The sequence below is a fragment of the Macrobrachium rosenbergii genome, chromosome 44 (genome assembly GCF_040412425.1).
Source record: "Macrobrachium rosenbergii isolate ZJJX-2024 chromosome 44, ASM4041242v1, whole genome shotgun sequence".
NCBI lineage: Eukaryota > Metazoa > Arthropoda > Malacostraca > Decapoda > Palaemonidae > Macrobrachium > Macrobrachium rosenbergii.
In genome coordinates, this window is record NC_089784.1 from 24,784,258 (window position 1) to 24,805,732 (window position 21,475).

At 39.3% G+C, this 21,475-nt stretch overlaps 1 protein-coding gene across 1 annotated transcript in view; it reads left to right on the forward strand.

The window, feature by feature from the left end:
• LOC136829435 (nucleolar complex protein 4 homolog) overlaps positions 1–21,134 on the forward strand; it is a 42,062-nt gene extending 20,928 nt beyond the window's left edge. Inside the window, exons 6-13 of the mRNA XM_067088057.1 lie at positions 3,905–4,061; positions 4,188–4,394; positions 6,226–6,286; positions 7,094–7,204; positions 16,877–17,037; positions 17,177–17,373; positions 19,189–19,331; positions 20,161–21,134. Coding sequence (XP_066944158.1) covers positions 3,905–4,061; positions 4,188–4,394; positions 6,226–6,286; positions 7,094–7,204; positions 16,877–17,037; positions 17,177–17,373; positions 19,189–19,308 — 1,014 coding nt within the window. The 3' untranslated portion in view covers positions 19,309–19,331; positions 20,161–21,134. The remainder of the gene's footprint in view (positions 1–3,904; positions 4,062–4,187; positions 4,395–6,225; positions 6,287–7,093; positions 7,205–16,876; positions 17,038–17,176; positions 17,374–19,188; positions 19,332–20,160) is intronic.
• Positions 21,135–21,475: the final 341 nt, after the last annotated feature.

A 21,475-nucleotide genomic window follows, 5' to 3' on the forward strand; every position in this document is an offset into this window, starting at 1 on the left:
CAAGGTGGCTGCATCTGACAGGGCGATGCGTGTGTCGCTCTACTTGGACGACTGGCTGATTCGAAAGGTCATCGAGGAGAGGTGTCTGGAGGATCTTCAAGCAACTTTGAACCTGACGAAAAGAACTCGGCCTGCTGGTCAACTTCGAAAAGTCACACCTGACCCCAACACAGTCCATCGTGTATCTGGGGATTCAGATGGACTCAGTGGCTTTTCGGGCTTTTCCGTCCCGGAACGTCAACAGCTGTGCTACGAAAAGTCCTGCCCTTCCTAGGGAAAGAAACATGTTCGGTGAGGGAGTGGATGAGTCTGCTGGGGACCATTTCCTCACTGGAAAAGTTTGTTTTCCTAGGGAGACTACATCTCAGGCCTCTTCAGTTCTTCCTGCAAGACAACTGGGAAGACAAGGAAAATCTCGAGTTGTCTCTCAAACTTTCCCTCGAGGTGAAGGAGCATCTCAGGTGGTGGTTGGATCCTCTCGAGGCTTTCAGAAGGCGTGTCTCTCAGCCTTCCGAACCCCGACCTAGTGTTGTTCTCCGGCGCGTCAATGTCGGGGTGGGGAGCAACACTGGGGAAGAGAGAAGTGTCAGGCACCTGGAGAGGGGAACAGGTGACCTGGCATATCAATATGAAAGAAATTAGGGGCGATTTTTCTAGCCCTTCGATTCTTCAAGATCAAGTGTCCGGTCGCACAGTCCAGGTAAACGCGGACAATACCACAGCTCTAGCTTACCTGAAAAAACAGGGAGGCACTCATTCTCGTTCCCTGTTCGTACTTTCGAAAGAGATCCTGTTGTGGGCGAGTTCCAGGAACGTTACGATCCTGACGAGGTTTGTAGCAGGCGTTCAGAACGTGAGAGCGGACCTGCTAAGTCGTCGTCATCAACTGCTCCCGACAGAGTGGACTCTGAACCAGGAGGTGTGCCAAAAACTGTGGGGTTTATGGGGTCGACCCTTAGTAGACCTGTTTGCAACATCGAAGAACAACAGGCTTCCGCTCTGCTCTCCTGTCCTGGATCCAGGAGCAGTATCAATAGACGCCCCTTCTTTGGGACTGGTCTCGTCTGGACCTTTACGCTTTCCCTCCCTTCAAGATCCTGGGAGAAGTGGTCAGGAAGTTAAGCGTGCGTCGCAAGACACAAGGATGACTCTGATCGCTCCGTATTGGCCTTACAAGGAGTGGTTCCCGGAGGTAATGTCGCTTCTGGTAGACTTTCCAAGGGTGTTGCCTCTTCGTCCAGATCTACTCAGACAGCCCCACTTCGAACGGTACCATCAAAACCTCTCGCTCTCGGTCTGACTGCGTTCAGACTATCGAAATGCTGGCGAGAGCGAGAGGTTTTTTCAAGCAGGTGGCAAGAGCGATCGCGAGCCAGGAGAACATCTTCGATCGCGGTTTACCAGTCGAAGTGGGCCGTATTTCGACAGTGGTGTAAACGCAGAGGGATTTCCTCTTCCTCGACCACTGTGAGCCAGATTGCAGACTTCCTTCTTTTTCTTAGGGAAGTTCCGAAGCTGGCAGTCTCTACTATTAAGGGATATAAGAGTATGTTGTCGGCGGTCTTTCGGCACAGAGGAATAGATATCGCCAACAATACGGACCTGCATGACCTCATTAGGTCGTTCGAGACGACTAAGGTGCATCAGTATTTGGTTCCATCTTGGAATTTGGACGTAGTTCTTAAGTTCCTGATGCAAAGCCCCTTTGAACCCCTTCATGCTGCTTCTTTGAGGGACTTAACAAAGAAGATGTTATTTTTAGTTGCTCTCGCTACTGCAAAGAGAATCAGTGAGATTCATGCAATATCTAAGTCAATTGGTTTTAAAGGAGACGATGCGGTGTGCTCTCTTCAACCGTCGTTTCTTGCCAAGAATGAGAACCCGTCTCACCCTGGCCCAAGTCCTTTGAATTGAAAGGTTTGGCGGGTATTCTGGGTCAGGAACCAGAAAGATTGCTATGCCCTGTTCGGGCTCTAAAGTTCTACTTGAACAAGACGAAAGAGTCAAGAGGTCTTGCGGATAGGTTATGGTGCTCGGTGAGAAGACCTGACGTCCCCATGTCAAAGAATGCGCTGGCTTTCTTCTTGAGGTCCACCATTCAAGAAGCGCATAAAAGTTGTCAGGAGAGTGACTTCGAACTTTTGAAAGTTAAAGCGCATGAGGTTCGGGCTGTTGCAACGTCAGTAGCCTTTCAAAAGAACATGGCTCTGAACGATATTATGAATGCCACCTTTTGGAGAAGTCATTCTGTGTTCGCCTCTCATTACCTAAAGGACGTAAGAACAGTGTATGAGTCTTGCTGTTCATTGGGACCTTACGTTTCGGCTGGTACGATCTTGGGAGAAGGAGGCAGTACCCATCCTATCCTTTAATGTATGGTTAGGAATAGTTTTTAAAAAATTTTTGGTTGTGTTTTTATGGTTGTGGGGTAGACTGTGGGGGCAGTCTTCCCTTTCCTTAGTTTTTAACTAGTCACGATGTTTGGTAGGCCAGGTGGTTATTTTTGTCTCTTTGCTTCCTTCTTGAGGGCTATGATCTGGTCACATAGTGGTCACGTCCCCGTTGACAGATCATCTGGAACTCTCCAACCATATAGGTCTCTACCTCGTTGGAAACTCCAGTAAAGCAGACGCAGACTTGGGTGACAGTAATCACGAAGTCAGCTATGCTAAAAGGTAAGGAACCAAGATGTGTAATCATCTACATTGTTTTGTTTCTCAATCCTATGCTGTCTCTGCCCACCTCCAATGGTGCGATTCAGCTATATATATATCTGACAGGTAAGTTTCATGAACAAAATGATATTTTAATGATAAAATAAGGTTTGTTCATACTTACCTGGCAGATATATATTAAATAGTGCCCACCCTCCTCCCCTCAGGAGACAACGGCACTATGAAAATCTGAATAGAAAATGGGAATGGTTCCTGATACCCGCCTCCCAGCGGCGGGAATGGGTACTAACCACCTGACCGGCCACTGCGTGTGCCGAAATTTGAAATTCTGTCGGACCTTCGGAGAATACAGCTATATATATATCTGCCAGGTAAGTATGAACAAACCTTATTTTATCATTAAAATATCATTTTTCACATCTCAGGACCTCAGGGTCCATATGATGCACACTCAGTACTCTTGAGAATGCTGTACAGTATTCGCAGAGGACTAAGATCTGTTGAATTATAGGTAACGGATTTGTAATGAGCAAATTGGGTAAGTTTTTAAAGAAATATTTCTTTTAAAACAAAATTTTATTTTAGATGCCATTCATTGCTTTATATCAAGGTTCCATTTCTTTTTCATGTGGTTGAGTACAGTTCCCCTGATATGAGAGGAAAGCTTCAAAGTGAGGAATCAGTGCACCTCATGTGGTGCACTGTAGGCATTACTTAAGGCTCCTTACAGCAGCCCTTCGGCCCTTAGCTGCAACCCCTTTCATTCCATTTACTGTACCTCCGTTCATATTCTCTTTCTTCCATCTTACTTTACACAGCTGTGAGGTTTTCCTTTTGTTACACTTTTTAAACCCTTATACTCTTAATTTCCATTTCAGTAGTGAATGACTTCATAGGACCCAGTGCTTGGCCTTTGGCCTAAATTCTGGATGAGAGACTGCAGATTTTACCCAAGTAGAGGGGCATCTCTCATTCCTTAAAAGGGCAGAATTGCTGACTGCAAAATTTAAGTCTGTAGTCCACATAATATCATAGTGAAAGGGTTGAGTAAGGCAACAGTTTCTTCTGTAAAATTTATTTGTTAGAAGAAATATGTTCTCTGTAAGAGTTGTATAGTGTTAAGGATGCGTACGATTTTTGGTAATGTTGAATGATGATTTTATGTAATTCCATGTTGCATTTTTAAAGAGATTGTATTATTACCTTCAGTTTGTAACCTTATTTTCCAGAGCCTAAGCATCATTGTAAAAAAGCACAACAAAGAATCTGTAACAGAAGTATACATGAACAATCTGATGCTCGTGTTAGAACAGATGAATATCCCAGATGCTACCGACAGCTTAATTGTTTGTACCAAGTTGTTTAGAGAGGAGAAGGATAAAGATGGTAAGAGATTTCACTGATTCCTTTTTATCTTTTTTGTGTGTAAAACTTGTGTATTTGTGTTTAAAGAAAGTTTAATGAGGAGTTCTCTTCTGTTGATGCACTAATTTTTTTTTCCAATCTTCACAGGAAAGAAAATTACTTCAAATTCAAAACTAAATTTATCTTATCCCAAAGCCAAGAGGGCTATCAATACTATTTGGAACGAGGTGATAAGTTATCCTCTCACTGGCAGTTTATATCGCCGCTGTCTTATCCTTATTCCGGAGAAAGTAATGCATCACCTTGAAAAACCTATACGTCTCACAGGGTTTTTCATGGATGCTTATGACCTAGGTAAGTAATATTTTTCCCTTATTTGTGTTCATTTGTGTTATGTAAACTCTGATCTTTAACAAGTGATTACAGTGAACCCTCGCTTCGCCAGCAGTTCAACTATCGCGAGTTTCAAAAATAGTCGCGATATATGAAGACCCAAATATTTCATTAATAAACAAAAAGATGCTTCACTGCATCGCGGGTTTTTCAGAAATATTCATCGAAAAATTAAAATTAAAAGTACCACCATATCGGCAGCCATATTGTCAGCGATGTTTCATCATGTTCACGTGAGAAGAACGCTTCTGTAGACCGACGCGCAAGGACTGGACTGGACAAGGCATGAGTGGTACATAAGAGAATATCTTATCACTGTTGATGTTTCATCTTAAATCACTTAAAAATAATTAAAATCTTTCATCGTAAACAACTCAAGGATACTGTGACACCATCTCTTTCTCTCTCTCTCTCTCTCTCTCTCTCTCTCTCTCTCTCTCTCTCTCTCTCTCTCTCTCTCTCTCAATGAAATATGAATTACTGTATCAAAACTTTTATGTACAGAGTTAAAAATTTTCATTGACAAATTTGTTTCTTTTAGCAACTAAAAAATTATTTTCCTAATTCTTTCCTTAGTAGTGAGAAGCTTCAGTCAGCTGATTCTCAAAACGTAAACATTACAAATATGGGATATCTTTTTTTTATGCATATTACTGTTAGGAGATCAAAATAGTAATACAGGCACTTTTGGTACATAAGAGAATATCTTATCACTGTTGATGTTTCATCTTAAATCACTGTAAAATTAATTAAAATCCGAATTTCATACATAAGCAACTCAAGGATACTGTATACTCTCTCATCACCAGCTTGTCAAGACTTAGTCAAGACTTAGTCTCGTCCCTAGCTACTGTGCTGTACAGTGATCTCTCTCTCTCTCTCTCTCTCTCTCTCTCTCTCTCTCTCTCTCTCTCTCTCTCTCTCTCTCTCTCTCTCTCTCTCTCTCTCTCAATGAAATTTACTGTATCATAATCTTTTATGTACAGAATTAAAAATAATTTCATTGATAAATTTGTTTCTATTGGCAACTAAAAATTATTTTCCTAATTCTTTCGTTAGTAGTAGCAGCTTCAGTCAATGATTCTCAGAACGTAAACATTACAAATATGGGACGATCTTTTTTTTATGCATATTACTTTGATAGGAGATCAAAATAGTAATACAGTGTTTATGCATAGGAAGTGTTTATAACAGTGTGGGAAAAGCTATACAGTAAAGCCTTTAAATATATACCATGTATATACAGTATATGCCTTTAGGGAGGGGCCAATGCTACTAGATTCACTTATCGCGGGGTTCTGGCCCCATTATCCAGATAGACGAGGGATCACTGTATCTACAGTTGGAGAAAATTGAGTGTTATTGAGAGTTAAAATTTACCATAGCAATCATTCAGGTCTCACTGGAGCTGAAGGGACCACTTTTATGATCTTATTTCTTTCTTGATTTTCATATTATGTAAATATTTTTTTACCTTTAATTTTTCCTAGTACAGCTGCACCATACATTATATAAGCAGTGTAGCTTTTTTGGAAAATCACTATTACCCTGATGATAGCCATAAGTTAATGGGTGAAGCCACTGTTGGCATAGGAATAAATAAATTTAGCTGCATAGCAACAGTTTTCATCATTTGCTTTAAAACTTTAGCCTCAAAGATAAGAAGTGTAAAAAATTTGAAATGAGTTTCCTTTAAAATGATAGATGCCTCAAGTGCAAAATCTGTGAAAAAGTATGTGATACCTATTTCACTTTTCAAAATTAAGCATATTAATGATATGTGTATTTTCAGGTGGAGCACTCAGTCTCCTAGCATTACAAGGGGTCTTCATCTTGGTGAATAAGTACAACTTGTAAGTATGCTGTATGGCTGCCCCTTGAGTATCTATATATTGTACACTTTTATAGCCTGTTTACACGGTAGAAGAGGTTTCTAAGATATTACTGGACTGGCTGTAAAATGTGGACATGTTCTTATTGACACTTGGAAGTACTTGTGTTTACAGACACTGCTCTACTTACGAATGTTCAAGTTACAAACATTCAGAGATACAAACAAATGTGATCGTAAATTAAAATTGTGTTCAGTAAGAAGCAACTGTAATTATCATCAAAATTTATTTAGGTTTTATGTGTCATTCATATTAATAAAGTACTGTACTGTATAAAATACAGTACTGTAAGTTTAGTGTACATTACTGTTTTGTGTTTTAGGCTGAAAAAACGTGCAGTACTGTATTGACTTTATATCATATTATACTTAAATAGGCATGGAGACCAACTTACTAACAATTCAAGATACGAACAGCCATTTGGAACATAACTTGTTCGTAAGTAGGGTAGTGTCTGTATAAAAATGCTAATAATCACATTACTGTATTTTGTAATAGAAGTTTGGCTTCATATCTAAATGTTTTTGTGTCTGATACCATAATTTCACTATGGTAACTTCCAGGTGTCTCCTTTATAACTCTCCATTATCATGATAAACAGCAAAGGACTTGGGTTTGACCCTTGATGGACTCAAACATTTATCTCAAATTTTTTTGGTAAATTAGCCTGTATTTTTGTTCTAATTCAGTTAGTCATTTTAGTACCCCAAAACTGTCTTCAATATTGTGTTGATACTTTAAATAATTCATTTTATGTTTACCTTTTAGGGACTACCCAAATTTCTATCAGAAATTGTATGGCCTTCTAGAACCCACCATTTTCCATGCCAAATATAGGCCAAGATTCTTCATGTTAATGGATCGATTCTTGTCATCAACGTAAGTTAAAATTTAATAATGTGTTTTAATTTTTGTTTGAAAATTTTTGTTAATTTGCATTATCATTTAATTTGATATGAATGTACATGTTTCATATCTACTTATTTTTGCCAGGAACTCAAGAATGTTTCCAGAAAAGTCTGGAGATTGATATACTGTATATTCGTAAAATCCTGTATGTGTGTACTGTATAATGTACGTTAATACAGAAGGAAGTTTTATTTAGGCCTACTTGTGAACTTTCAAGCAAAGGAGTGGCAAAGGAATGATAGAAAGTGCCAGTGGTCATAAAAGAATATCTCAGAATGAAAGTGCTAAAGAAAGAATGCTATAAATTTGCAAGTGTTTATTTGGAAAATTCTTAGATATTTGTTTCACTAAAACCCCTTATTTTTACATATCCTATTTGTGTGCTAGCATAAATCCCATTCACTCCATTCGGAGTGCAAATTTTTCATAGGCGTTCCACTTGTTTTTCATTACGGTGTACTTTATTAATTTTTGAGGGTTTTATTTATTCTTTTAAGTGTTCTTACTTGGTGGTTATGTGGTTTTATTGTAAGTGCCTGTAATTTGCCATTTTTATATATGACACTTACCAAGTAATCACATAGCTATAGTTTCTACTTTAAACGGCAGCTTAAGAATTTAAAATTCGTGGTAGCACTCTTTTGTTGATGACCGAACTTCAGTCGTTCAGCAGCTGTGTTTTGTTAATTCAGGAGTAGTTTCACCGAATGGTTTGGTTGTCTATTGAAGGATTCGGTGAAGTATTCTTTCATTTGGTAGCTTCCGAGCTATATTTTCATAACTTAGCTAGTTTAGCTTAGCCTTTTTTCAATTTTTTGTATTATTATGTCAGACACGAGTGTGACCAGTAACCGGTATTGCAGCAAAGGCTGTAATATTACGTTGACTTCATTTAAATATGACGAACATTCTGTTTGTTTCCACTGCCCTGGACAAGTATGTTACCCTGACTTGACTTGCGAGGAATGTAAGGATTGAGACGAAAGTAAATGGAAAGTGTTGACCAATCATTTGGATAAATTAAAAAAAGCTAGGTTTAGGAAAGCGGCTGCTAGAGCCGAGGCTAGAGCTTCTGTGTCTTCTACCCCTAAACCGGATTTTTCTACACCTTTGCCTTCTCGTTCCCCGATTCCTGCTTCTCTCGCTCTCCCTACAACTCCGTTACCTGGCTCCCTTCCCTCTGAACTTAGTGCCATTGCTAGTCTCGAAGCTCGGATGGATAAGTTAGTTAGTTATAAATGATTTGTTTAACCAGACCTCTGAACTCTTTTAGGGTTCTTCTCGGGCTGGGATCTGATGGATAAAAATTCGACGTTTTAGTAAGTACTGTTGCTCAGATAGGAGTGTCTGTAAGAGTTCTTTTGGACAAAGCAAATGAAGATCATAGTGCAAGTGTCGGTGTAAGTGCTAGTGCCTGCACCCAGGTTAGTATTGTAGAGGGGGTGGCTACTCGTCCCACTGATGCTCCTAGACGGAGGTCCCTGACAAACTCCCCTGCACCTGGGAGGAGGCAAACCGTAAGTCTAAGGGAGGTCGGTGGGGTTTGCCCACGAGTAGTTGTTTTCTCAGCCAAACCTGTTACTATTTTCCAGGTTTCGGCAACCAAACACTGGAAAGGTGTCCAATTGGATCACACCTTATCTTCCAGTGATTCAGATTCGAAACCCAAAGGACACAGTTGATGTTTTGAAGAGTCTTCTAGGCCTTTGAAGAGGCACATTACAGACACACATCCAGCAGTACCTCGCAAGCGCTATAAGGATCAAGAACCCTCTTGCAGCGATTGGTACGACAGAGAGCTCCCTTTGGACACCGAGCTCCCATTAGCTCATACGCGCCCATTGGCTCCCAGGCGCCAGTTGGCTCACAAGCACGCTTTGTCATCTCCCTCTCCTGTTGGATCCAAGCCCCAAGTAGCCCATAAGCCTGCTGCAGGCTCAATTTATGCCAGCTATCCAGCATTGGAATACGAATCTGAGGCTTCAGATTCAGATGTCCCTATTGCTGCAGGTCAACCTGTTTCAGCGCCTTCTGTTTCACAGATTCCCAAAACCATCTCTTCACCTGGCGCTGGTCGCACGAAGGCTGCATGTACATCAGCACCCCAAGACTTTTCTTTGCTTCCCATTCACTGACGTTTAGACAACACCATGCAACTGTTGAAGAAACCCATGTCTTCGAAATCAGAAGAACTGCAGCAGGATTTGGGGCTTCCTACCATATCCTCAGCAGAGGGGGAACCCGACCCAGAACAACCTTCATCAGCCTACACTGCATTAGTGAACTATTTTCTGCTCTGCTTCCCGACATATTTCTCCACTGTGCCTCCTTCTTCCGCGGGATCATCGTTCCTGTTACATCAATCCTTGAGTACCACTAGACTCCCGAAGATGGTCCTCTCTATCTCTTCTAAGAAAGCATTGTCGGGGATCAACTCTTGGCTCTCTGAGAAGAGGGAGTTGGGCAAAGCTGTATTTTGTTCTCCTCCTTCTCGGCTTTCCAAAAGGAGGTTTGTATTCTATGCAACCAGGGAAACTCCTTCCTTTGGAGTTTCTGCCTCCTCTCAAGGGGATTTCTCTGGTCTGATTGACCCTGCTTGTCGTTCATCTTTAAATGCAGCGAAACTTGTTTTCGTCTTCTGAACTTGACCCCTAGTTAAGGATATTTTTAAAGTATTTGAGATCTTCAGTTTCCTTGACTGGATGGTGGGCGCATTAACCAAGAAAATTGAAGATTGTTCTTCTCTCCAAGAGAACTTTGCAGCAGACTGGCTCGGAGTCCTGTCATGTGCGGGCAAGGTGGTTCGAGATGGGGCACAGGAGTTAGCTGCCCTTTTTTTGTTTTGAATGCTGAAGAAAAGAGGCATGTGGTGTTCTTTTACCACATAAGGAGTGACACCATCCCAGAGATCCACTCTTCTTTTCGCTCCTCTGGACAGTACCAGCCTTTTTCCTCGAATGACATTAGAGTGAGTAGCTACGGAATTATAACAAAAGAACACTCACGACTTGCTAGCATAGTTGTCCAAGAGAACGAAGGAATCGAACTGAACACCTGCGGTTTCATTTAATCCTCTGCCTTTTTCTCCTCTCCATCCATGGCCCTTTCGAGGTAACAGAGGAAGAGCTTCCTTGCACATGCACAAATCCCAGATCAGTCTGCCCTATTAGCAAGAAGTCCTCATCTAGACCAGTCTGTAGCAAGTGAGACTTCGGTCCTCCGTTTACCTGTGGGCGCCAGACTCCTACACTTCTGGGGACAGTGGGAGGCCAGATCATTAGAAATATGGGTACTACGGGTTCTCAAGAAAGGATATGCGATCCCCTTCAAGGAGACCCCACCTTTGTCACCTGTGCCCATTGCCTTAAAGGTGTACTCCGTAGGCTCAGAAGTTTTCGGCCCTCTCAAAGGAAGTCAAAGCTCTTCTCTACAAGAGAGCTATAGAGGAGGTAGAAGACTCGTCATCGGAGGGGTTTTACAACCGCCTCTTTGTAGTCCCCAAAACCTCTGGGGGTTGGAGGCCGGTGCTGAATGCAAGCTCTCTGAACATCTTCGTCTGCACCACGAAGTTCAGGATGCAGATGAACAGCTCAGTTCTTGCCGCAATTTCTCAAGAAGATTGGATGGTCTTGATAGACATGAGAGATGCTATCACTTTCATATCCCAATAAACCAGGATTCCAGGAAATTCTTGAGATTCGTCTTTCAGGACAAATTTTTCCAATTTTGGGCTCTGTGCTTTGGGTTGTCAACAGCCCCTCAAGTCTTCACCAGGGTTCTCAGGGTTCTCACTCCTCTATCTCAATGACTTCATCTAATGGGGGTGAAAGTTTGTCTATATCTGGACGACTGGCTCTTAGGATCATCATCCCAGAAGAAGTGCATGGAGGACCTTCTCAAAACCCTACAATTAACCCAGGAGTTGGGCATTTTAATCAGCCAGGAAAAGTCCCAACTAGTCCTTCTCAGACAATAGTCTATTTAGGGATGAAGATGGACTCTCATGCTTTTCGGGCTTTTCTGTCAGAAAAGAGAATACTGTTATGCACCCAAAAAGTCTGTCATTTTCTGAGTCTTCAAACCTGCTCGGCCAATGACTGGATGAGCCCTCTAGGGACTCTCTCCTTCATAGAGATGTTCGTTCCTTTGGGGAGACTGCTTGCGAGGCCGTTGCAGTTCTTTCTGAAGGCCAGTTGGAACAGGAAGATGCTTCCAAATTCCTTCGTATTCCCCATCACACAGGAGGTAAAAGAAGATCTTCAATGGTGGCTCATAGAAGGGAGGTTCCACTCGGAAGTCCCTATCTCGTCTAAACCTGAACCTCTCATTGTTTGCCGATGCATTGGACCAAGGTTGGGGAGTGACACTAGGACAGTTAGAAGTGTCAGGGAAGTGGTCCCTTCAAGAGAGGAAATTGCATATAAATCTGAAGGAATTGAAGGTGATTCACCTGGCACTTCAACATTTTCCCACAGTGACTCGAAACTCAGTGATTGCGGTTCATTCCGACAACACGACGGCTCTGGCTTATGTTCGAAACCAAGGAGGCACTCACTCTCTGTTGCTGTGCGAGTTAGCCAGGGACCTTCTTCTTTGGGTGCACAACAACAATAACACAGATTCTTACCTGCTATGTTTAGGGCAAGTTAAACTTATTAGCGGACGAATTGAGCCGTTGCAAGCTGGTTCTACCCACGGAATGGCCGTTGAATCCACAGGTGTGCACTGACCTGTGGAAACGGTGGGAAACACCGTGGATAGACTTGTTTGCAATGTCCAGGAACCATCGCCTCCCCTTGTATTGCTCTCCGATGCCAGACCCTCAGGCATGGGTAAAACGGATGTGATGCTTCAGGATCGGTCACATCTGGAAATGTATGCCTTCCCTCCGTTCGGTCTAGTAAGAGACGTGATCAACAAATTCAAGACGGCTTATTGTGCATCGATGATCCTAGTAGCTCCTTTTTGGCCTCAAAAGGAGTGGTTTCCAGACCTTCTAGAACTTCTGTTGGACTTTCTGTGGCTCCTCCCACAGAGGAAAGATCTTCTCAGACAACCTCACTTCAACAGATGTCATCGAGGTTTGTCCACTCTTGCTCTGACAGGCTTCAAACTGTCAGGAAGTTGGTAAGAGCGAAAGGATTTTCAAGAGAAGTTGCGAATGCTATCGCAAAATGTAGACGCGAGCGTTCCTTCAAGGCTCTACCAGGCTAAGTGGGCAGTTTTTAGATGGTGTAAAGAATGTATCATCACTTCTTCTTCTACCTCTGTAGTCCAACTAGCTGAATATTTACTTTACCTAAGATCTTCGAGAGGCCTTTCAACGTCTACAACAAAGGGTTACAGATCCATGCTGAACTCAGTGTTCAAGTATAGAGGTGTGAACATCTCTTCAGACCCGGACATTTCAGACTTGTCAAGTCTTTTGACACTGGGAAATGGAAGTCTCAGCAGCCAGTGTCTTAGAACCTAGATGTAGTTCTGCATTGGTTGTCAGGCCCTCCTTTTGAACATATGCAGGCATCCTCCTTTAGGGATCTGCCTAGAAAGACACTTCTTAATCGCGATAGCCACTGCGAAAAGGGTCAGTGAGTTGCAAGCCCTGGACAAACAAGTTGGTTTTTCACAAGAGACAGCTATTTGCTCATAGGTTTTAGTTTTCTTAGTCAAAAACGAGAGCCCGTCTAACCCTTGGCCTTGTTCTTTTTCCATCCAGAGTCTTACAGAACTAGTGGGACCTTTGGAACAAGAGAGAGTATTATGCCCAGTGAGAGTATTAAGATTCTACATCGAGAGAACCAAGAATATCAGAGGGGATTCTCGTAACCCCTGGTGTTCTGTAAAGAACCCTTTATGTCCTCTCTCCAAGAATGCTATCTCTTTCTTTTTGAGAGACATTATTGAAGTCTCACTTGGGAATTCAGGAGATTAATTTACCGTCGTTAAAGGTAAAAGCACATGAGGCACAGGCAGTGGCCACTTCGTTGGCTTTTAAACGCAACCTCTCTCTAGCTACCATAATCCAATCGATATATTGGAGGTGTCGCTTGGTCTTCACCAACTATTATTTATGGGACGTTAAAACTGTGTTTGAGGACTACAGTACGCTGGGTCCATTCTCCGTGGCTGGCATGGCACTAGGGAATGAGGGGTTGGAGTGATCCTCCTATTTCTCTATCTCATAGGCTTGGTTAAGGTTGTTGAGTTTTTGAGAAGCCGGGGGTACTTAGTACCTGGAGTGCCCTCTGATCTTTGTTTTTAACAGATGGGTAATACTGTATATGTTTTAAATAGTGTACAGGTAATATAATTTTATGGTCATGTGTTAGTCGATGTCTGTGTGTCGCCCAGGGCAAGGGCAAATGTTTTGTTTAAGCTCCCACTGAAGTAGGGGCAATCCTGACACTACCGGTCATGTCCCTACAGGTCGAGATGAGCAACGACCAGGGGGCAGTATCTTCCTGCTCTTGCTCTCTCCCCAGGTAAGGTTACAGCAAGCATTACCACAGTGCTAGCCTTTTTCTATTTGAAAATCATTACTCTATAATGTCTTTTGAGTAGTACATATCCATTCCTCCCACCTCCTATCAATGTGGGATTCAGCTATGCATTTTTATAGTAGAATAAGGTTTTATATATACTTATCAAATAATTACATGAACAGAGCCCATCCCTCCTCCCCGCACATGGACATAGAGCATAAACGAACTGAGCTCTTTAGCTACATTGTACCCATTCTTCCCCAAAAGTGGGCGGGGCATTTACCTGCACCAAAACAAAGAGTGCTACCGCAAATTTTCAATTCTTAAGCTGCCATTTAAAGCAGAAACCATAGCTATATAATTACTAGGTAAGTATATATAAAACCTTATTTTATTATAAAATGTCATGTTTCTACATAACTTTAATTATTGGATTATTCTTTTTTTCTGTGCTGGAAGTACTTTTAATTTTGGGATTATTCTTTTTTTCTGTGCTGGAAATACTGTTCACTGGTTTTTCCTGGTGACTGATCGATTTTAATTGGAAGTCAGTTATTTACTCTTTTCAGGTTAGGTACTCCTTATTAATAGTGTTTTTCCAATTGTCGTTAACTGTAGGTTTTCCTCATTATTTTTGGTGATGGCTTATTCAACTACTTTGTACAAGTGAACCAGTAAGTGCTTCTGATTATTCTCACTGTTAGTTGTTTATGAAGTTAGTTTCAGTTTTATCCCATTTAGTTGATTTTAGGTGATTTGTGTTTTTATATATTATTATTACTACAGTATTATATTTTGGAAGAAGGTCCTCTTTCAAACTTTATTAAAAAGAATGGCCTATTAAAAAGAATGGCCATCAGGATGCCATTGAATTTATATTTCAGTTTCTCAGCCTCTTTAATAAGTTTCTTTGTAGTAACAGGTAAATTATATAACAGCTGTCCAAAGCTCATTTATTATTTGATGTTTCAGTAGCTTCTCTACCAGTTACAGAAAGATGAATAATGCCAGGCATGCAGTTATGCCTTATTATTATTATTATTATTATTATTATTATTATTATTATTATTATTATTATTATTATTATTATTATTATTATTATTATTATAATTATTATTGTTGTTGTTGTTTAGTGTAGGTAATATTTTACCTTTGTTATCTTTATTCTTTTGCTATTGTTATTTGTGCCAACAAGTAATCTGTCTCATGTTCACTGTTACGGTTCTCTGTGTGATTTTGCTTTTGAGAGTTTCTTGGAAATTTGTGGATTTCATTAATGTCCTATGCTTCAGCTGGCTTATATAATTGTAAGGTGAATTAATATTATCTGTGGTGCCTGGGAGCTATTGTCTTTTGTTTATTTTTATGTTCCTAACATTGACTATGCCTCACTGTAGATTCATAGGGCTGCCCAATAAACTGCTGCACAGTCTCACGGCAAATTTTGTTAAAGATCCACGTCATCTTTGTGTGTAGCGCTTGTTGGGGACAGGCATGTTCACTGAATGTCACACAATGATTATTCTCCCCTCCAATGATCCATCTATTGATCTGGGAGCGGTATAAGCAGTCGAAGAGGTCCGAAGAGGATTTTTGTGTTTTTCAGCTCTCTTGATGCATCAGGGGTTAAGTTTGCAACATCATCCTGTTTCTGTGTTGGAATAGCTGGATGGGACAAAGTAGCAACAATATGCTGTACCCAAAGGTGACCCCAAGGTTTTGTCATGTACTGTACCTTAATTTTTTGCTGTTTTGTCAGCATCTACTTTGATAAATCAGCTGAAGAACTTTCTGTTTTTTGCATTTGTACCATCCCTGCCAGAGCTATATTCTTGAATACTACTTGTGAACAGCTCTCTTTGAAACCAACTGCTAGCATTATTTTAGTTGCTGCTCTCACCAAAGGAAGTTGTATTCCTTGTTTGTCTTCATCTTTCAGTAAGTCATGTGGATGCTGTCTAACTTTTTGACAAAGTACCATTTTGATGCAAGAGTAGGTGCTCCCTCTGGCAGAAATTGCAGTAAATCTGCCTTACCCAGAAAACTCCCATCCACACAGCATTGAGATCAAAGGAAGTCATGCACACACCCACCAAATGTGCCAGGTTCACTGAAGATCAAGTCTCCATGTTGAGCAGTGATAACGATTTTGATAGGTTACCCATTTCCTAGCTAGACTAGGTCTCTTTTTAACAAGGTAATGGGATGGATTTATGGTATTTTTATAGAGAAGAGGCAGTAAAAAGTTCTCAAAGTTGTTTCTGCTGCCAAATCCAAGTTCAGAGTTGAGGTAGTGGATACCCTTCTAGAATTTTAAATCCCTACTGGCAATGATACTGCAGAGATCATCCTAGACATGATCCTTTCTTTTCTTATTGGTGTGTACTCTGGATTTACTAACTCCTATGCCTTGTTTATCATTTAGCAATATACCGTACATACACCACAAACACCTCTTTTTAATAAAAAATATTCTGATGTTGCAGTTCCTGCAAAGATAATCAGCAATTTCCATAGCTGATATAGTCTGCATTTGTGTACGTCTTTTAATATGGTAAGACAGAAAGTAGAATTCATTAAAATCTTCGAAGTTTTTAGAGATATTGGTTATAAGAGTGGAATTAGGTAAGTTGTATTTTTTGCTAAAAGTTTTTGCATTTCCCCTTTTGCAGCTACTGTCATCTTTTTAACTTGTTTTATGTTAACCAGAGATTATACAAACTTCAATTTCCCATATTTTTGCAATAGTCTGATTATGTCCAAAGTTTAAGATGGTCAAGGATATATTAAGATACATTGAAATAATTGTGGTTCTTTTGATTAATACTCTTTCAAGTGCTTCATTATAAATAGGATATTGTAACTGTCATATACAGATACAAATAAAAATTCAGTGAATGGATTTCCTGAGTATAATGTTGGAGGGTTTGAAAAGTGGAAATCTGCTCACTGAAAATTGGCAACAGAATATTCCTGTCTTTAGTAGTTCATTAGATAACAGTAGTGATTATGTAATTTGAGTTAGAAAAAGATATACTGTGGTCATTGTTTTGGGAAAATCAAGATTTCATTGAGTCATTTATTTATTCTTTCATGGAGAAGTATTCCTCAATTTATTATATTCAGCTTAAATAGAGTTTTATGCACTGTATCTTTTCAGTCATGTACCTGAGTATGTAATTGCAGCATTTATCAAGCGCATGTCTCGCTTATCATTGTCAGCCCCAGCTTCGTGTCTTATACTTATTCTCAAGTTTATTGCAAACCTTCTCATCAGATATCCAGGCCTGCAACTACTTATCCACAACCCAGATGCAACAAGTAAGATATACCATTGTATTTTATCTTATTCCCATACAGATGCTAAAGAAATTATAAAGGTAGAATTTCATCTGTAATGCTTGATTTTCCTTTTATGTGCAAACATTTAATTCTCATAATTTTTTTCCTCTGCTACCAGATCTAGAAGATGATCCTTTTGACCCAGATGAGCCAGATATGTCTAAGTGCCGAGCTTGTGAAAGCAGTTTGTGGGAAGTTGCAACATTACAACAGCATGTAGTCCCTAGTATATCTAAAGCCACAGGGTTTTTAGAGAAAACCTTACCAATAATGGAATATGACATCTCTGAATTAGTTGAAGCAACATATGAAGAGGTAAAACATTAACTGACTTATGTTTGTAAGGTAGTTTCAGTTATGTGCAGGATATTATATAGTATAAATTTCTGTACAGTAGTGTAATAATACCTGTAATATAATTAAAACAGTGAATTGAAATTTTTCCAACAAACCCTTAATCTGTAATTGTCCACATGCATAGTTGATGAGTATCAATGGTCTTTGTTGTTGTGAAACAAGTCAATCAGTCAAAGTTGATGAATTTCCTCTGGCACATTGAAGTCTCCCTAAAGAAAACGGCAGTAGCCACATAAGTTCTTATAGGCAGATGGATGCATGTTCCTCTGGGATTTACTGAATAACAAACAAACAGCTACTGATTTATGTCGTCCATGCAATTAGCTGCTTGTAAGGTATGGTTGTTGGGTGAGATGTCTGCATTCCTTTACACTTCTTTACAGTATTCACTTATGATTCAATTCCTCATTTGCTTTTAGTTTTGCATCATCCCCATATGTTCTAAGATCATATTTTTCCATGGCTATGTTAAGTATCAAATGATATAAAATGCCTGTACAGTATATCATTAAAGTGCATTTCCCTCAGATTCCCATATACAGCTACATTACAGTAGTAAAGAATTACATCTCTGTGGCATCATGCAAGGTTCAAGGCCTAGTTGTTCACTGGATTTGGCAACCCATCATTAAGAGCCTTGTTATTCATTCCATAGTTCATGAAATCTGATTTAACAGTGAGTAAAAATGCCTAGTGTTCCAAAATCACAACCTTTGGGTTATATGTATAAGACCTTACAGCAATAATTGAGGTTCAGAAAGCAGAAGCAGATGACCTCATTTTTCACCAAAGGCAGGAATGATTAACAATGGTTGTACACTACTTTCATTGCTTCTTGCTAATATTAAAGGAGCAACGATGCCATGTGTGGGGTGTGAAGGGCAGCTTTCTTAATCCTGGGATTGAGTATCTCTTCCATATGTAACCCAAAGATTGTTGAATCAAAGTCCAGTTGGGACACACATTGAATGCTAAGTTGGTGAAGCAATGGTGTATAATTCCTTCATCAGCTGCGGTTTGTTTATTATCCAATAGCATACTCCTAAGTTAGTTGTATTTACATTATGTCACTATATTTATAGCTTTATTTCATTTTTAAAGATGACTAGTCTACTAGTTAGGTATTTTGGATGATGTGAAGCAAAGAAAATATACTGGAAGAATCTTCAGTAAAAGGTGTCAAGTTAACAGGTTTAAACATACCCTATAATTATGAAAAATTCAGTGCATCAGTGTAAGTACTTTGCTGTTAATGTGGATGTGTGGAATATAAAAATGATAGTCACGCTTAGTAGTTTTTAATATTTTACAGAGATCTGTGGAAAGGAATAATCTTTGTGTTGGAATGATGTCTTTTTAAAAGGTGGGATGTCTGAGTTTGATAGTTTTGTGATAGAAATTCATGGAAATGTGTTTAGTGTGTTTGGAATGTCATATTGATTGTTTGGTGAAATATGCAGCCTGTCATTACTTGGTATATGAGGATTACTCCAAAAATTTCTTTAATGGCAGGATGAGTCTTTCCTTTAAAATACTTGCCAGAAACATATTCAAATGAGTAGTTTTTAATATGTTCTATAAAAAAATGGATATTTTATGTTTTCATGATTTAAGGGTACTCTAATGAAGATTACTAGTATTCTTTATTTGTAAATGAGATCTGTTATCATTTATGCTTTTGATTACAGTACTGAGTTTTTCAGATAGTCATTAAAAGTCATGTCTGTGTTAGTTTAAATTTAATCTATAATTTTATTTTTGGTATTTTTACAGGTTCACGAAAAATCATGCAAATTGATAGTGCATGAGACTGTGGCTACAACATTCCATAAACCAACAGGGCTCTTTACTCATCATGATGATAAAATGTCAGATGACTGGTGTGTTTTGTGAAGATCTAGATTTAAAAATAAAAGGTTTGAATAATATTTCTGTTTTATTTTGCTTTAATTTTTAAAAATAACATCTAAAGAACGAATGAACAAAACATTAAAATTCGTGATTGGAAACATGTTTGTAGAATTATCTTTGCTCTGAAGCTGACATAGTCATAAGAGATCACACTGATCAGGAGTTGACATGAACATGCAAATCTGACTGATACCTGAACTTGGTACTATAAATACCTGTTGGTATTAGGGCTGACATTTTAACAGAAAAATTAGTTGCCAATGCTTTAGGATTTTAAATACAAACTGCAGCCAAATTTTTATACTTTTATGCTGTAAAGTACTAAAGTATTGCATCAGCAGCTAGCTGTTGTGAGGATGTAGAAAAAAATAGCTAGTGTCACAGGGCAAAATAGTGTCTCATATTTTTAAGAAATATTTTTGCTCTCTTACATTCACACTATCATCATTCATATTTCTCTCTCTCTCTCTCTCTCTCTCTCTCTCTCTCTCTCTCTCTCTCTCTCTCTCTCTCTCTCTCTCTCTCTCTCTCTCTCTCAACCATTAGGAAAAAGGAGATCTTACTGACTTCATGGAAGAAATAGTTCAACCCCATTTAGAGTATGGCATCCTAAAGATTAGAGGCAGGTCAGGCAAGAGTAACCAAAATTTAGGCCATAAAGCAGGCACAGTGGTCAAAAACTATTTTGGAGGAAATAATAATGAAACCACAAGGTATTCTTTTACCAATTGTCATCAGTGTCTGAGAAAAATTAATCAAATCAAATGAGTTAGGAGTCAAATGACTTAGATGTTCTTGAAAACACTGATAATGATCCTGACTGTACTGCTACAGGTGCCAAAAAGGGACAAAGATAAAAAGCAAGATGGAAGGGTGGTTCCCCAAGCAAAATCAGATTAATCATAAAAAGAAAGCTTGATACAGGAAATATGGAAGAATCTGAAGAAATAAAGAAGATGATGAATTTATCTCACCTGGAGCTCCTACTAGAAGTTGCCCATCTTGCAGAGAGGTAAATTTTTTTATTTTATAAGATGATTTGTTGGTTCCTATTAGTTTTTGTAAGGATAGTTGATTTTTTCAAAGGAAAAATATATCATCTCCAAAAGGGACAGAGGCATCAGTACACCTCATGTGGTGCACTGTATGCCAAAAACCAGAATTTTTTTCATATATCTCAGAACTGTGATTGTTAGCAGTCTCGTTTTCAGAATTTGGCATTATGTGAAGAAAGTATTTTTCCATTGACCAATTTCTAATGGATACAGGTCAATTCAAAAGGGTGTTTATAGCGTTCCTTGAACCCCTGGCTGCATATACTTTTTAGCCTTTTACTTTACTTCCATTCCACTGCTTTTCTTCAGTCATTCTGTCCAGCACCTCAAACTCTTACCTCTTAGTGTGGCTGTGGAGTTTTCTCCAAGTTCCACCTTTAGGTCTTTTTATGTCATTTTTGCTTTCTGAATCTCTTCATCTTGCTGTCCAACCACTCCAACTCTTTTTCCCTATCTTAAGCTGTGAATGGCTGAAAGTGCCCCAGTGCTTGCCTTGACAGCCTAAGTTTCATAAATCTGTCAATCAATCAGTTAATCAAATAATAGAGTATGTACTTATAATTACAATAACAAACAACCATGAAATCTTATGGTGATGAAATGACGAAAGCATCTTTTCCCTATTTTTTATTTTGGAAACATTGACATAAATAAATGTAATTTTCTTATATATCAAACATTTTTTTAAGAAATGAAGAATTGATAATGCTTTCAAATCTTAAAAACGACAGATCATTGCAACAAGAGTAGTTTATAGAAATCTTTTGACCATGTAGGACCACCACCCTACTACTTTGAACCAATATGGTTTTTCAAATGAATTATTTGCCATTTTCATTTATCATATTTTCATATAATGTAATGGACAGCTCATAACTGACTGGTTTCCCAGACAGGCTTTAAGCAGATCACGTTATTCCTGATGTTTCAATCAGACAATGGTCTGAATCATAAATGCTCTTGTTTAGAAAAAGTGAATTATCACTACCAAAAACTTTTTGCTTAGCATCGAAGTCCTGTGATGGATCTGGCACCTAGAGAATCTAGCAAACCATATATAGAATTATGATAGCACTACCTGGCCAATGACCATA